This window comes from Tachyglossus aculeatus, chromosome 1, assembly GCF_015852505.1.
Source record: "Tachyglossus aculeatus isolate mTacAcu1 chromosome 1, mTacAcu1.pri, whole genome shotgun sequence".
Taxonomy (NCBI): Eukaryota; Metazoa; Chordata; class Mammalia; order Monotremata; family Tachyglossidae; genus Tachyglossus; species Tachyglossus aculeatus.
Genome location: NC_052066.1, coordinates 9176383 through 9193160, shown reverse-complemented (window position 1 = coordinate 9193160; position 16778 = coordinate 9176383). Strand labels below are relative to the sequence as shown.

Below are 16778 nucleotides of genomic sequence, written 5' to 3'. Positions count from 1 at the left end.
ATAAATAAATATATAAATATATAAATAAATAAATAATAAGTAATAAATGTGGAGAATCAATCAATCAATCGTATTTATTGAGCGCTTACTGTAGTAAATATGTACAAGTAAAATAGTGTAATAAATAAATAAATAATAAGTAATAAATGTGGAGAATCAATCAATCAATCAATCGTATTTATTGAGCGCTTACTGTGGTAAATATGTACAAGTAAAATAGAGTAATAAATAAATAAATAAATAATGAGTAATGAATGTGGAGAATCAATCAATCAATCAATCGTATTTATTGAGCGCTTACTGTAGTAAATATGTACAAGTAAAATAGAGTAATACATAAATAAATAATAAATAAATAAATAATAAGTAATAAATGTGGAAAATCAATCAATCAATCGTATTTATTGAGCGCTTACTGTGTGCAGAGCACTGTACTAAGCGCTTGGGAAGTCCAAGTTGGCAACGTATAGAGACGGTCCCTACCCAACAGTGGGCTCACAGTCTAGAAGAGGATGAATAGAGTGGTAAATCAATCCATCAATCAATCAATCGTATTTATTGAGCGCTTACTGTGTGCAGAGCACTGTACTAAGCGCTCGGGAAGTACAAGTTGGCAGTTTACATAGTAAATACATAGTACATAGTTGGCAGTTTACTTAGTAAATATGTACAAGTAAAATAAATAGAGTAATAAATGTGGAGAAATATCCTGACCTGTGTCTTCCGGCCGTCGGGAATCCCGGCCCGTCCAGGGAGAGGCGGGAACGCTGCGGGATTTCCCGGGATCGGAGCTGTGGAAGGCCCTGTGGCACCGCCTGTCCGTCACCCTGCAGCTGCCCCCCCGAACCATCATCATCATCATCATCAATCGTATTTATTGAGCGCTTACTGTGTGCAGAGCACTGTACTAAGCGCTTGGGAAGTCCAAGCTGGCAACATATAGAGACAGTCCCTACCCAACAGTGGGCTCACAGTCTAGAAGAGGATGAATAGAGTGGTAAATCAATCCATCAATCAATCAATCGTATTTATTGAGCGCTTACTGTGTGCAGAGCACTGTACTAAGCGCTCGGGAAGTACAAGTTGGCAGTTTACATAGTAAATACATAGTACGTAGTTGGCAGTTTACATAGTAAATATGTACAAGTAAAATAAATAGAGTAATAAATGTGGAGAAATATCCTGACCTGTGTCTTCCGGCCGTCGGGAATCCCGGCCCGTCCAGGGAGAGGCGGGAACGCTGCGGGATTTCCCGGGATCGGAGCTGTGGAAGGCCCTGTGGCACCGCCTGTCCGTCACCCTGCAGCTGCCCCCCGAACCATCATCATCATCATCATCAATCGTATTTATTGAGCACTTACTATGTGCAGAGCACTGTACTAAGCGCTTGGGAAGTCCAAGTTGGCAACATATAGAGACAGTCCCTACCCAACAGTGGGCTCACAGTCTAGAAGAGGATGAATAGAGTAGTAAATCAATCCATCAATCAATCAATCATATTTATTGAGCGCTTACTGTGTGCAGAGCACTGGACTAAGCGCTCGGGAAGTACAAGTTGGCACTTTACATAGTAAATACATAGTACATAGTTGGCAGTTTACATAGTAGATATGTACAAGTAAAATAAATAGAGTAATAAATGTGGAGAAGTATCCTGACCTGTGTCTTCCGACCGTCGGGAATTCCGGCCCTTCCAGGGAGAGGCGGGAACGCTGCGGGACTTCCCGGGATCGGAGCTGTGGAAGGCCCTGTGGCACCGCCTGTCCGTCACCCTGCAGCTGCCCCCCGAACCGTCCACCCTGGACGCTGACCCGCCGCCCCCCGGACCACCCGACTGGACCCTCATCTCGCCTCAAGGTAGGGGTCTGCCCCAGACTATTAATAATAATAATAATAATAATAATAATAATAATAATAATAATGACATTTAGAAGCGCTTACTACGTGCCAAACACCGAGCGCTGGGGAGTTAACAAGGTGATCAGGTTGTCCCATGGTGGGGGGGATCACAGTCTTCATCCCCATTTGACAGATGAGGTCACTGAGGCCCAGAGAAGTGAAGTTGCCAACTTGTCCTTCCCAAGCGCTTAGTAATAATCATAATAATAATAATAATGTGGGTATTTGTAAAGCGCTTACTATGCGCCAAGCACTGTTCTAAGCGCTGGGGTAGATACAATGTGATCAGGTTGTCCCACGTGGGGCTCACAGTCTTCATCCCCATTTTCCAGATGAGGGAACTGAGGCCCAGAGAAGTGAAGTGACTTGCCCAAAGTCACCCAGCTGACAAGTGGCGGAGCCGGGATTTGAACCCATGACCTCTGACTCCAAAGCCCGAGCTCTTTCCACTGAGCCACGCTGCTTCTCTATAATAATAATATATTATTATTCTCTAGATACAGGTCGGATATTTCTCCACATTTATTACTCTATTTATTTTACTTGTACATATTTACTAAGTAAACTGCCAACTATGTACTATGTATTTACTATGTAAAGTGCCAACTTGTACTTCCCGAGTGCTTAGTACAGTGCTCTGCACACAGTAAGTGCTCAATAAATACGGTTGATTGATTGATGGATTATTCTCTAATAATAATAATAATAATAATAATAATAATAATAATAATAATAATGACATTTAGAAGGGCTTACTACGTGCCAAACACCAAGCACTGGGGAGTTAACAAGGTGATCAGGTTGTCCTGTGGGGGGGATCACAGTCTTCATCCCCATTTGACAGATGAGGTCACTGAGGCCCAGAGAAGTGAAGTTGCCAACTTGTCCTTCCCAAGCGCTTAGTAGTAATAATAATAATAATGTGGGTATTTGTTAAGCGCTTACTATGCGCCAAGCACTGTTCTAAGCGCTGGGGTAGATACAATGTGATCAGGTTGTCCCACGTGGGGCTCACAGTCTTCATCCCCATTTTCCAGATGAGGGAACTGAGGCCCAGAGAAGTGAAATGACTTGCCCAAGGTCACACAGCTGACAAGTGGCGGAGCCGGGATTTGAACCCATGACCTCTGGCTCCCCAGCCCGTGCTCTTTCCACTGAGCCATGCTGCTGCTCTGCCCACAGCAAGCGCTAATAAATATGATTGATTGATTGAAGTGACTTTCAATCGTATTTATTGAGCGCTTAGGCACTGTACTAAGCGCTTGGGAAGTCTAAGTTGGCAGCATATAGAGACGGTCCCTACCCAACAGTGGGCTCACAGGCTAGAAGTCACACTGTGACTTGCCCAAAGTCACACAGCTGACAATTGGCGGAGATGGGATTTGAACCCGTGACCTCTGACTCCGAATAACAATAATAATAATAATAATAATAATGGTATTTGTTAAGCACTTACTATGTGCAAAGCACTGTTCTAAACGCTGGGGAGTTAACAAGGTGATCAGGTTGTCCCACGGGGGTCTCACAGTCTTCATCCCCATTTTACAGATGAGGGAACTGGGGCACAAAGAAGTGACGTGACTTGCCCAACGTCACACATCTGACAATTGGCGGAGCCGGAATTTGAACCCGTGACCTCTGACTCCAAAGCCCGGGCTCTTTCCACTGAGCCACGCTGCTTCTCTTCATTCATTCATCCATTCATTCAATCATATTTATTGAGCGCTTACTGTGTGCAGAGCACTGGACTAAGCGCTTGGAAAGTACAGGGAAGCAGCGTGGCTCAGTGGAAAGAGCCCGGGCTTTGGAGTCAGAGGTCAGGGGTTCAAATCCCAGCTCGGCCAATTATCAGCTGTGTGACTTTGGGCAAGTCACTTAACTTCTCTGGGCCTCAGTTACCTCATCTGTAAAATGGGGATTAAGACTGTAAGCCCCCCGGGGGACAACCTGATCACCTTGTAACCTCCCCAGCGCTTAGAACAGTGCTTTGCACATAGTAAGCGCTTAATAAATGCCATTATTATTATTATTATTATTACAATTCAGCAACAGAGACGGTCCCTACCCCGACTAAGCCCCCCATCTCCTCACCTCCCACTCCCTTCTGCGTCGCCCTGACTCGCTCCCTTTAATAATAATAATGATGGCATTTATTAAGCGCTTACTATGTGCCAAGCACTGTTCTAAGCTCTGGGGAGTAAACAAGGTGATCAGGTTGTCCCACGGGGGGCTCACAGTCTTCATCCCCATTTTACAGATGAGGTCACTGAAGCACAGACAAGTGAAGTGACTTGCCCAAAGTCACACAGCTGAGAAGTGGCAGAGCCGGGATTTGAACCCGTGACCTCTGACTCCAAAGCCCGGGCTCTTTCCACTGAGCCACGCTGCTTCTCTTCATTCATTCATCCAGTCATTCAATCATATTTATTGAGCGCTTACTGTGTGCAGAGCACTGGACTAAGCGCTTGGAAAGTACAGGGAAGCAGCGTGGCTCAGTGGAAAGAGCCCGGGCTTTGGAGTCGGAGGTCATGGGTTCAAATCCCGGCTCTGCCAATTGCCAGCTGGGTGACCTTGGGCAAGTCACTTGAGTTTTCTGTGCCTCAGTTACCTCACCTGTAAAATGGGGATGAAGACTGTGAGCCCCCCGTGGGACAACCCGATCACCTTGTAACCTCCCCAGCGCGTAGAACAGTGCTTTGCACACAGTAAGCATTTAATAAATGCTATTATAAAAAAAAATTATCAGCTGTGTGACTTTGGGCAAGTCACTTAACTTCTCTGGGCCTCAGTTACCTCATCTGTAAAATGGGGATTAAGACTGTAAGCCCCCCGGGGGACAACCTGATCACCTTGTAACCTCCCCAGCGCTTAGAACAGTGCTTTGCATATAGTAAGCGCTTAATAAATGCCATTATTATTATTATTGTTATTATTATTATTATTACAATTCGGCTACAGAGACAGTCCCTACCGAGACTAAGCCCCCCATCTCCTCATCTCCCACTCCCTTCTGCGTCGCCCTGACTCGCTCCCTTTAATAATGATAATGATGGCATTTATTAAGCGCTTCCTATGTGCCAAGCACTGTTCTAAGCGCTGGGGAGGTTACAAGGTGATCAGGTTGTCCCACGGGGGGCTCACAGTCTTCATCCCCATTTTCCAGATGAGGTCACTGAGGCCCAGAGAAGTGAAGTGAGTTGCCCAAAGTCACACAGCCGACAAGGGGCGGAACCGGGATTTGAACCCATGACCTCGGACTCCAAAGCTATATAATAATAATAAGTCCCTTCTAGCCCGTGAGCCCGCTGTTGGGTAGGGACCGTCTCTCTCTGTTGCCAACTTGGACTTCCCAAGCGCTTAGTCCAGTGCTCTGCACACAGTAAGCGCTCAATAAATACGATTGAATGAATGAATAATAATAATGATGGTATTTGATAAGCGCTTACTATGTGCCAGGCACCGTTCTAAGCGCTGGGATAGATACAAGGTAATCAGGTTGTCCCACGGCAGGGCGGGGGGGCTCACAGTTTTAATCCCCATTTTCCAGATGAGGTCACTGAGGCCCAGAGAAGTGAAGTGACTTGCCCAAAGTCACCCAGCTGACGAGCGGCGGAGTCGGGATTCAAACCCACGACCTCCGACTCCAAAGCCCGGGCTCTTTCCACTGAGCCACGCTGTTCTTAAGAGACCGGTAGTCACCACTGAATCCACATCTGGTACCATGTGCCACAGACTTGATGAGTGACTCTAGTAGCATTCAATTTATTCATTCGTTCAATTGTATTTATTGAGCGCTTACTGTGTGCAGAGCACTGGACTAAGCGCTTGGGAAGTACAAGTCGATTATTCAGTCGTATTTATGAGCGCTTACTGTGTGCAGAGCACTGGACTAAGCGCTTGGGAAGTACAAGTCGATTATTCAGTCGTATTTATGAGCGCTTACTGTGTGCAGGGCACTGTACTAAGCGCTTGGGAAGTACAAGTCGATTATTCAGTCGTATTTATGAGCGCTTACTGTGTGCACGGCACTGAACTAAGCGCTTGGGAAGTACAAGTCGATTATTCAGTCGTATTTATGAGCGCTTACTGTGTGCGGAGCAGTGTACTAAGCGCTTGGGAAGTACAAGTCGATTATTCAGTCATATTTATGAGCGCTTACTGTGTGCAGAGCACTGGACTAAGCGCTTGGGAAGTACAAGTCGATTATTCAGACATATTTATGAGCGCTTCCTGTGTGCAGAGCAGTGTACTAAGCACTTGGGAAGTACAAGTCGATTATTCAGTCGTATTTATGAGTGCTTACTGTGTGCAGAGCAGTGTACTAAGCGCTTGGGAAGTACAAGTCGATTATTCAGTCGTATTTATGAGCGCTTACTGTGTGCAGAGCACTGTACTAAGCGCTTGGGAAGTACAAGTCGATTATTCAGTCGTATTTATGAGAGCTTACTGTGTGCAGAGCACTGGACTAAGCGCTTGGGAAGTACAAGTCGATTATTCAGTCGTATTTATGAGCGCTTACTGTGTGCGGAGCAGTGTACTAAGCGCTTGGGAAGTACAAATCGATTATTCAGTCGTATTTATGAGCACTTACTGTGTGCAGGGCACTGGACTAAGCACTTGGGAAGTACAAGTCGATTATTCAGTCATATTTATGAGCGCTTACTGTGTGCAGGGCACTGGACTAAGCGCTTGGGAAGTACAAGTCGATTATTCAGTCATATTTATGAGCGCTTACTGTGTGCAGAGCACTGTACTAAGCGCTTGGGAAGTACAAATCGATTATTTAGTCGTATTTATGAGCGCTTACTGTGTGCAGAGCACTGGACTAAGCGCTTGGGAAGTACAAGTCAATTATTCAGTCGTATTTATGAGTGCTTACTGTGTGCAGAGCACTGTACTAAGCGCTTGGGAAGTACAAGTCGATTATTCAGTCGTATTTATGAGCGCCTACTGTGTGCAGAGCAGTGTACTAAGCGCTTGGGAAGTACAAGTCGATTATTCAGTCGTATTTATGAGCGCCTACTGTGTGCAGAGCAGTGTACTAAGCGCTTGGGAGAGGACAGTAGAACAATAAATAGACACAATCTCTGCCCCCAACGAGCTGACAGTTTAGAGGACGAATGTGGTTTGGTGGCCAGAGCCTAGGCCTGACAGTCAGAAAGACCTGGGGTCATTCGTTCATTTATTGGTTGTCGTATTTATTGAGCGCTTACTGTGTGCAGAGCACTGGACTAAGCGCTTGGAAAGTACAATTCGGCAACAGGTAGAGACGGTCCCTACCCAACAACGGGCTCCTGTTTACCTTGAATCTACCCAGCGCTTAGAACAGTGCTTGGCACCTAGTAAGCGCTTAACAAATACCAAAATTATTATTATTATTATAGAAGGGATAATAATAATAATAATAATGGCATTTGTTAAGCGCTTACTAAGTGCCAAGCACTGTTCTAAGCGCTGGGGAGGGTACAAGGGGATCAGGCTGTCCCACGGGGGGCTCACAGTCTTCATCCCCATTTTCCAGATGAGGTCACCGAGGCCCGGAGAAGTGAAGTGACTTGCCCAAAGTCACCCAGCTGACAAGTGGCGGAGGAGGGATTAGAACCCGCAACCTCTGACTCCCAACAAAACAAGTGGACAGGCATCAATAGGTTCTAATCCCGGCTCCGCCACTGGTCTTCTGGATGACCTTGGGCGGTCACTTCACTTCTCCAGGCCTCAGTGACCTCATCTGGAAAATGGGGGTTAAGAGTGTGAGACCTATGTGGGACAGGGACTGTGTCCAATCTAACTTGTCTCTACCCTCGGCGCTTCGAATAATGATGGCATTTTATTAAGCGCTTACTATATTCCAAGCACTGTTCTAAGCGCTGGGGAGGTTACAAGGTGATCAGGTTGTCCCACGGGGGGCTCACAGTCTTCATCCCCATTTGACAGATGAGGGAACTGAGGCACAGAGAAGTTGAGTGACTGTTTTATAATAATAATGATGGCGTTTATTAAGCGCTTACTATGTGCAAAGCACTGTTCTAAGCGCTGGGGAGGTTACAGGGTGATCAGGTTGTCCCACGGGGGGCTCACAGTCTTCATCCCCATTTGACAGATGAGGGAACCGAGGCACAGAGAAGTTGAGTGACTGTTTTATAATAATAATGATGGTGTTTATTAAGCGCTTACTATGTGCAAAGCACTGTTCTAAGCGCTGGGGAGGTTACAAGGTGATCAGGTTGTCCCACGGGGGGCTCACAGTCTTCATCCCCATTTTACAGATGAGGTAACTGAGGGCCAGAGAAGTGAAGTGACTTACCCAAAGTCACACAGCTGGCAATTGGCGGAGCCAGGATTCGAACCCATGATCTCTAACTCCAAAGCCCGCGCTCTTTCTACTGAGCCACGCTGCTTCTCACAGTGTTTTATGGCATTTATGGCATTTTATGGCATTTATTAAGCGCTTACTATGTGCCAAGCACAGTTCTAAGCACAGGGGAGCTTACAGGGTGATGAGGTTGTCCCACGGGGGGCTCACAGTCTTCATCCCCATTTTACAGATGAGGTAACCAAGGCACAGAGAAGTTGATTGACTGTTTTATGGCATTTATTAAGCGCTTACTATGTGCCAAGCACTTGTCTAAGCGCAGGGGAGCTTACAAGGTGATCAGGTTGTCCACCGTGGCTCACAGTCTTAATGCCCATTTTACAGATGAGGTCACTGAGGCTCAGAGAATAATAATAATAATAATGATGGCATTTATTAAGCGCTTACTATGTGCAAAGCACTGTTCTAAGCGCTGGGGGGATACAAGGTGATCAGGTTGTTCCACGTGGGGCTCACAGTCTTAATCCCCATTTTCCAGATGAAGCAACTGAGGCCCAGAGAAGTGAAGTGAGTTGCCCAAAGTCACCCAGCTGACAACTGGCACAGCCGGGATTTGAACCCATGACCTCTGAATCCAAAGCCTGGGCTCTTTCCACTGAGCCATGCTGTGCTTGGCATTCATTCATTCAATCATATTTATTGAGCGCTTACTGTGTGCAGATCACTGGACTAAGCGCTTGGGAAGTCCAAGTTGGCAATATAGAGAGACGGTCCCTACCCAACAGCGGGCTCACAGTCTAGGAGCGGGAGACAGAGAACAAAACATATAAACCAAATAAAATAAATAGGATAAATATGTACAAATAAAATAGAGTAATAAATAAATAAATAGAGTAATAAATCATTCATTCAATCGTATTTATTGAGCGCTTACTGTGTGCAGAGCACTGGACTAAGTGCTTGGGAAGTACAAGTCGGCAACATCTAGTGACGGTGCCTACCCAACAGCGGGCTCACAGGCTAGAAGGGGGAGACGGACAACAAAACAAAACATATTAACAAAATAAAATAAATAGAATAAATATGTACAAGTAAAATAAATAAATACATAGCGCAATAAATACGTGCAATTCATGCATTCATTCAATCATATTTATTGAGCGCTTACTGTGTGCAGAGCACTGGACTAAGCAAGTGCTTGGGAAGTCCAAGTTGGCAGCATCTAGAGACGGTCCCTACCCAAACAGCAGGCTCACAGTCTAGAAGGGGGAGACGAACGACCAAACAAAACATATTAACAAAATAAAATAAATAGAATAAATATGTACAAGTAAAATAAATAAACACATAGAGTAATGAATATGTACAATTCATTAATTTATTCAATCATATTTATTGAGCACTTACTGTGTGCAGAGCACTGGACCAAGCGCTTGGGAAGTACAAGTCGGCAACCTATAGAGACGGTCCCTCCCCAACAGTGGGCTCACAGTCTAGAAGGGGGGGGGGACAGACGACAAAACAAAATATATTAACAAAATAAAATAAATAGAATAAATATGTACAAGTAAAATAAATAAATACATAGAGTAATAAATACGTACAATTCATTCATTCATTCAATCATATTTATTGAGCGCTTACTGTGTGCAGAGCACTAGACTAAGCGCTTGGGAAGGACAAGTTGGCAACATCTAGAGACGGTCCCTACCCAACAGTGGGCTCACTGTCTAGAAGGGGGAGACAGACAACGAAACAAAACATATTAACAAAATAAAATAAATAGAATAAATATGTACAAATACAATAAATAAATAAATATACATATACACAGGACACAGTAAGAGCTCAGTAAATACGATTGAATGAATGAATCCCCATTTTACAGGTGAGGGAACTGAGGCCTAGAGAAGGGACGTGACTTACCCAAGGTCACCCAGCCAGCAGACAGGTGATGAGAGTCTTCTAGACTGTGAGCCCACTGTTGGGTAGGGACCGTCTCTATATGTTGCCAACTTGGACTTCCGAAGCGCTTAGTACAGTGCTCTGCACACAGTAAGCGCTCAATAAATACGATTGATTGATTGATTGTACTTCCCAAGCGCTTAGTACAGTGCTCTGCACACAGTAAGCGCTCAATAAATACGATTGATTGATTGAGAGTTTGGGGGGCCCCGGGGGAGAAGGGGAAGGAGGATTAGCGTGGAAAGAGCCCGGGCTTGGGAGTCCGAAGTCATGGGTTTAAATCCCGGCTCCGCCAACTGTCAGCTGGGTGACTTTGGGCAAGTCACTTCACTTCTTTGTGCCTCAGTTACCTCATCTGTCCAATGGGGATGAAAACTGTGAGCCCCCCGTGGGACAACCTGATCACCTTGTATCCTCCCCAGCGCTAAGAACAGTGCTTTGCACATAGTAAGCGCTTAATAAATGCCATTATTATTATTATTATTATTAGGGGGTGGGCACTTGCCTCCCATTCTTGGAGGAAGCGCTGGGCTCGGTCAGGCCCGACCGGCCAGTGGTGTCTAAACTCTTCCCGGACGTACTGGTCGCCCAAGGCCTTGAGGGCGTCGGGCAGCATGTGGTGAGCACAGTCTTCTAGACTGTGAGCCCACTGTTGGGTAGGGACCGTCTCTATCTGTTGCCAACTTGGACTTCCCAAGTGCTTAGTCCAGTGCTCTGCACACCGTAAGCGCTCAATAAATACGATTGAATGAATGAATAAATAAGATTTCTAGACTGTGAGCCCACTGTTGGGTAGGGACCGTCTCTATCTGTTGCCAACTTGGACTTCCCAAGCGCTTAGTCCAGTGCTGTGCACACCATAAGCGCTCAATAAATACGATTGAATGAATGAATAAATAAGATTTCTAGCCTGTGAGCCCACTGTTGGGTAGGGACCGTCTCTATATGTTGCCAACTTGGACTTCCCAAGCGTTTAGTCCAGTGCTCTGCACACAGTAAGCGCTCAATAAATACGATTGAATGAATGAATAAATAAGATTTCTAGCCTGTGAGCCCACTGTTGGGTAGGGATTGTCTCTCTGTGTTGCCAACTTGGACTTTCCAAGTGCTTAGTACAGTGCTCTGCACACCGTAAGCGCTCAATAAATACGATTGAATGAATGAATAAATAAGATTTCTAGCCTGTGAGCCCACTGTTGGGTAGGGATTGTCTCTCTGTGTTGCCAACTTGGACTTTCCAAGTGCTTAGAACAGTGCTCTGCACACAGTAAGCGCTCAATAAATACGATTGAATGAATGAATAAATAAATAAGATTTCTAGCCTGTGAGCCCACTGTTGGGTAGGGACCGTCCCTCTATGTTGCCAACTTGGACTTCCCAAGCGCTTAGTCCAGTGCTCTGCAATCAATCAATCAATCGTATTTATTGAGCGCTTACTGTGTGCAGAGCACTGGACTAAGCGCTTGGGAAGTCCAAGTCGGCAACACATAGAGACGGTCCCTACCCAACAGTGGGCTCACAGTCTAGAAGGGGGAGACAGAGAACAAAACCAAACATACTAACAAAATAAAATAAATAGAACGGATATGTACAAATAAAATAAATAAATCAATAAATAGAGTAATAAATCTGTACAAACATCTATACATACATACAGGTGCTATGGGAAAGGGAAGAAGGTAAGATGGGGGGGATGGAGAGGGGGATGCGGGGGAGAGGAAGGAAGGGGCTCAGTCCGGTAAGGCCTCCTGGAGGAGGTGAGCTCTCAGAAGGGCCTTGAAACTCTCAGTAGGGCCTTACTGCACACAGTAAGCGCTCAATAAATACGACTGAATGACTGAATAAATAAGATTTCTAGGCTGTGAGCCCACTGTTGGGTCGGGACCGTCTCTAGATGTTGCCAACTTGGACTTCCCAAGTGTTTAGTCCAGTGCTCTGCACACCGTAAGCGCTCAATAAATACGATTGAATGAATGAATAAATAAATAAGATTTCTAGCCTGTGAGCCCACTGTTGGGTAGGGACTGTCTCTCTATGTCGCCAACTTGGACTTCCCAAGCGCTTAGCCCAGTGCTCTGCACACCGTAAGCGCTCAATAAATACGACTGAATGAATGAATAAATAAATAAGATTTCTAGCCTGTGAGCCCACTGTTGGGTAGGGACCGTCTCTCTATGTCACCAACTTGGACTTCCCAAGCGCTTAGCCCAGTGCTCTGCACACCGTAAGCGCTCAATAAATACGATTGATGATTGATTGATTGATTACTGTGGCTCAGTGGAAAGAGCCCGGGCTTTGGAGTCAGAGGTCATGGGTTCGAATGCCGACTCCGCCACCTGTCTGCTGTGTGATCTTGGGCACGTCACTTCTCTGGGCCTCAGTGACCTCCTCTGGAAAATGGGGATGAAGACTGGGAGCCCCACATGGGACAACCTGATCACCCTGCGTCCTCCCCAGCGCTTATAACAGTGCTTTGCACATAGTAAGCGCTTAACAAATGCCAATTATTATTATTATTACTGTGTGCAGAGCAAGCGCTTAGACAGTATCATGATGATGATTATTATTAGCCCCGAACCCAGCCCCTGATCCTCGATGCCCCAGGCCCCGTGAGCTCTGAGACCACCCTCTCTGTGCCCACCCTGTGCCCCAGGCCTGGTGACGGTGCTAAACATTGCGCTGTGCGTCTTCACCAAAGAGACGTCGCTCTGCCTGCGCGTCCTCTCTGAGCCCCACGGCCACGTCCTCGCCTTCCTCAGCCACCTGTTGGATCCCGCCTTCCTCCTGCAGCTGGCTCGGGGGTGAGTAATAATAATAATAATAATAATAATAATAATAATAATAATAATAATAATAATAATAATAACAATAATAACAATATTAATAATAATGGTGGCATTTATTAGGCGCTTACTATGTGCACAGCACTATCCTAAACACTGGGGGGGGAGTAATAATAATGATAATAACAATAATGATGGCGTTCATTAGGCGCTTACGATGTGCAAAGCACCGTTCTAAGCACTGAGGCTGAGTAATAATAATGATAATAATAATGAGGGCATTTATTAGGCGCTTACTATGTGCTCAGCACCGTTCTAAGCACTGGGGGTGAGTAATAATAACAATGATAAAAATAGTGAGGGCGTTTATTAGGAGCTTACGATGTGCAAAGCACCGTTCTAAACATTGATGGGGAGTAATAATAATAATGATAACAATGATTGTGTTTATTAGCGCTATGTGCAAAGCACTGTTCTAAGCACTGCGGGTGAGTAATAATAATAATGATAACAGTAATGGTGGTGGTTATTAGGTGCTTATTATGTGCAAAGCACTGTTCTAAGCACTGGGGGTGAGTATTAATAACAATCATAACAATAATGATGACGTTTATTAATCGCTTACTATGTGCAAAGCACTGTCCTAAGCACTAGAGGTGAGTAATAATAATAATTATAACATTAATTATATCATTTATTAGGCACTTACTATGTGCAAAGCACTGTTCTAAGCACTGGGGGTGAGTAATAATAATGATAACAATAATGATGGCGTTTATTAGGCGATTACTATGCGCAAAGCACTGTGCTAAGCACTAGGGGGAGTAATAATAATAATAATAATAACAATAATGATGGCATTTATTAGGTGCTTATTATGTGCACACCACTGTTCTAAGCACTGGGGGTGAGTAATAATACTAATGATAACAATAATGATGGTGTTTATTAGGCGCTTACTATGTGCAAAGCACTGTTCTAAGCACTGGGGGTGAGTAATAATAATAATGATAACAACAATGAGGGTGTTTATTAGGCGCTTACTATGTGCAAAGCACTGTGCTAAGCACTGGGGGTGAGTAATAATAATAATGATAACAATAATGATGGCATTTATTAGGCGCGTATTATGTGCAAAGCACTGTTCTAAGCACTGGGGGGGAATAATAATAATAATGATAACAATAATGACGGCATTTATTAGGTGCTTACTATGTGCAAAGCACTGTTCTAAGCACTGGGAGGGAGTAATAATACTAATGAACAATAATGAGGGTGTTTATTAGGCGCTTACTATGTGCAAAGCACTGTTCTAAGCACTGGGGGTGAGTAATGATAATAATGATAACAATAATGATGGCATTTATTATTTATTAGGCGCTTACTGTGTGCAAAGCACTGTTCTAAGCACTGGGGGTGAGTAATAATACTAATGATAACAATAATGATGGCGTTTATTAGGCGCTTACTATGTGCAAAGCCCTGTGCTAAGCACTGGGGTTGAGTAATAATAATAATGATAACAATAATGATGGTGTTTATTAGCGCTTACTATGTGCAAAGCACTGTTCTAAGCACTGGGGGTGAGTAATAATACTAATGATAATAATGATGGTGTTTATTAGGTGCTAATAAATGTGCAAAGCACTGTTCTAAGCACTGGGGGGGAGTAATAATAATAATGATAACAATAATGACGGCATTTATTAGGTGCTTACTATATGCAAAGCACTGTTCTAAGCACTGGGGGGAGTAATAATAACAATAATAATAACAATAATGATGGCATTTATTAGGCGCTTACTTGTGCAAAGCACTGTTCTAAGCACTGCGGGTGAGTAATAATAATTATAATAACAATAATGATGGCATTTATTAGTCGCTTACTATGTGCAAGCCACTGTTCTCAGAACTGGGGGTGAGTAATAATAATGATAACAATAATGATGGCGTTTATTAGGCAATTACTATGAGCAAAGCACTGTTCTAAGCACTGCGGGTGAGTAATAATAATATATATAACAGTAATGATGGCATTTATTAGGCGCTTATGTGCAAAGCACTGTTCTAAGCACTGGGGGTGAGTAATAATAATAATGATAACAATAATGAGGGCGTTTATTAGGCGCTTATTATGTGCAAAGCACTGTGCTAAGCACTGGGGGTGAGTAATAATAATAATGATAAAAATAGTGAGGGCGTTTATTAGGCACTTACGATGTGCAAAGCACCGTTCTAAGCACTGGGGGTGAGTAATAATAATAATGATAACAATAATGAGGGCGTTTATTAGGCGCTTACTATGTGCCAAGCACTGTTCTAAGCACTGGGGGTGAGTAATAATAGTAATGATAACAATAATGAGGGCGTTTATTAGGCGCTTACGATGTGCAAAGCACCGTTCTAAGCACTGGGGGGGAGTAATAATAATAATGATAACAATAATGAGGGTGTTTATTAGGGGCTTACTATGTGCAAAGCACTGTTCTAAGCACTGGGGGTGAGTAATAATATTAATGATAACAATGATGATGGCGTTTATTAGGTGCTTACTATGTGCAAAGCACTGTTCTAAGCACTGGGGGTGAGTAATAATAATAATGATAAAAATAGTGAGGGCGTTTATTAGGCGCTTACGATGTGCAAAGCACTTTGCTAAGCACTGGGGGTGAGTAATAATAATAATGGTAACAATAATGAGGGCGTTTATTAGGCGCTTACGATGTGCAAAGCACTGTTCTAAGCACTGGGGGTGAGTAATAATAATAGTAATAACAATAATGATGGCATTTATTAGGCGCTTATTATGTGCAAAGAACTGTTCTAAGCACTGGGGTGAGTAATAATAATGATAATAACGATAATGATGGCATTTATTAGGCGCTTACTATGTGCAAAGCACTGTTCTAAGCACTGGGGGTAATAATAATAATAATGACAATAATGATGGCGTTTATTAGGTGCTTACTATGTGCAAAGCACTGTTCTAAGCACTGGGGGTGAGTAATAATAATTATGATAACAATAATGATGGCGTTTATTCGGCGTTACTATGTGCCAAGAACTGTTCTAAGCACTGGGCGTGAGTAATGATAATGATAATGATGGCATTTATTAGGCGCCTACTATGTGCACAGCACTGTTCTAAGCACTGGGGTGAGTAATAATAATAATGATAAAAATAGTGAGGGTGTTTATTAGGCGCTTACGATGTGCAAAGCACTGTTCTAAGCACTGGGGGTGAGTAATAATAATAATCATAACAATAATGACGGCGTTTATTAGGCACTTACTATGTGCAAAGCACTGTTCTAAGCGCTGGGGGTGAGAAATAATATTAATGATAACAATGATGATGGCGTTTATTAGGCGCTTACTATGTGCAAAGCACTGTCCTAAGCACTCGGGGGAGTAATAATAATAATGATAACGATAATGAGGGCGTTTATTAGGCGCTTACTATGTGCAAAGCACTGTTCTAAGCACTGGGGGTGAGTAATAATAATAATGATAACAATAATGATGGTGTTAGGCGCTTACTATGTGCAAAGCACTGTTCTAAGCACTGGGGGTGAGTAATAATACTAATGATAACAATAATGAGGGGGTTTATTAGGCGCTTACTATGTGCAATGCACTGTTCTAAGCACTGGGGGGGAGTAATAATAATAATGGTAACAATAATGAGGACGTTTATTAGGTGCTTACGATGTGCAAAGCACTGCTCTAAGCACTGGGGGGGAGTAATAATAATAATGATAACAATAATGAGGGCGTTTATTAGCGCTTACTATGTGCCAAGCACTGTTCTAAGCACT

The 16778-nt window shown here is 43.8% G+C and overlaps 1 protein-coding gene across 1 annotated transcript in view; it reads left to right on the top strand.

Moving 5' to 3' along the window:
* STK36 (serine/threonine kinase 36) overlaps positions 1-16778 on the top strand; it is a 153883-nt gene that overhangs the window by 73973 nt on the left and 63132 nt on the right. The window contains 2 exon segments of the mRNA XM_038754532.1: positions 1698-1857; positions 12831-12978. Coding sequence (XP_038610460.1) covers positions 1698-1857; positions 12831-12978 — 308 coding nt within the window.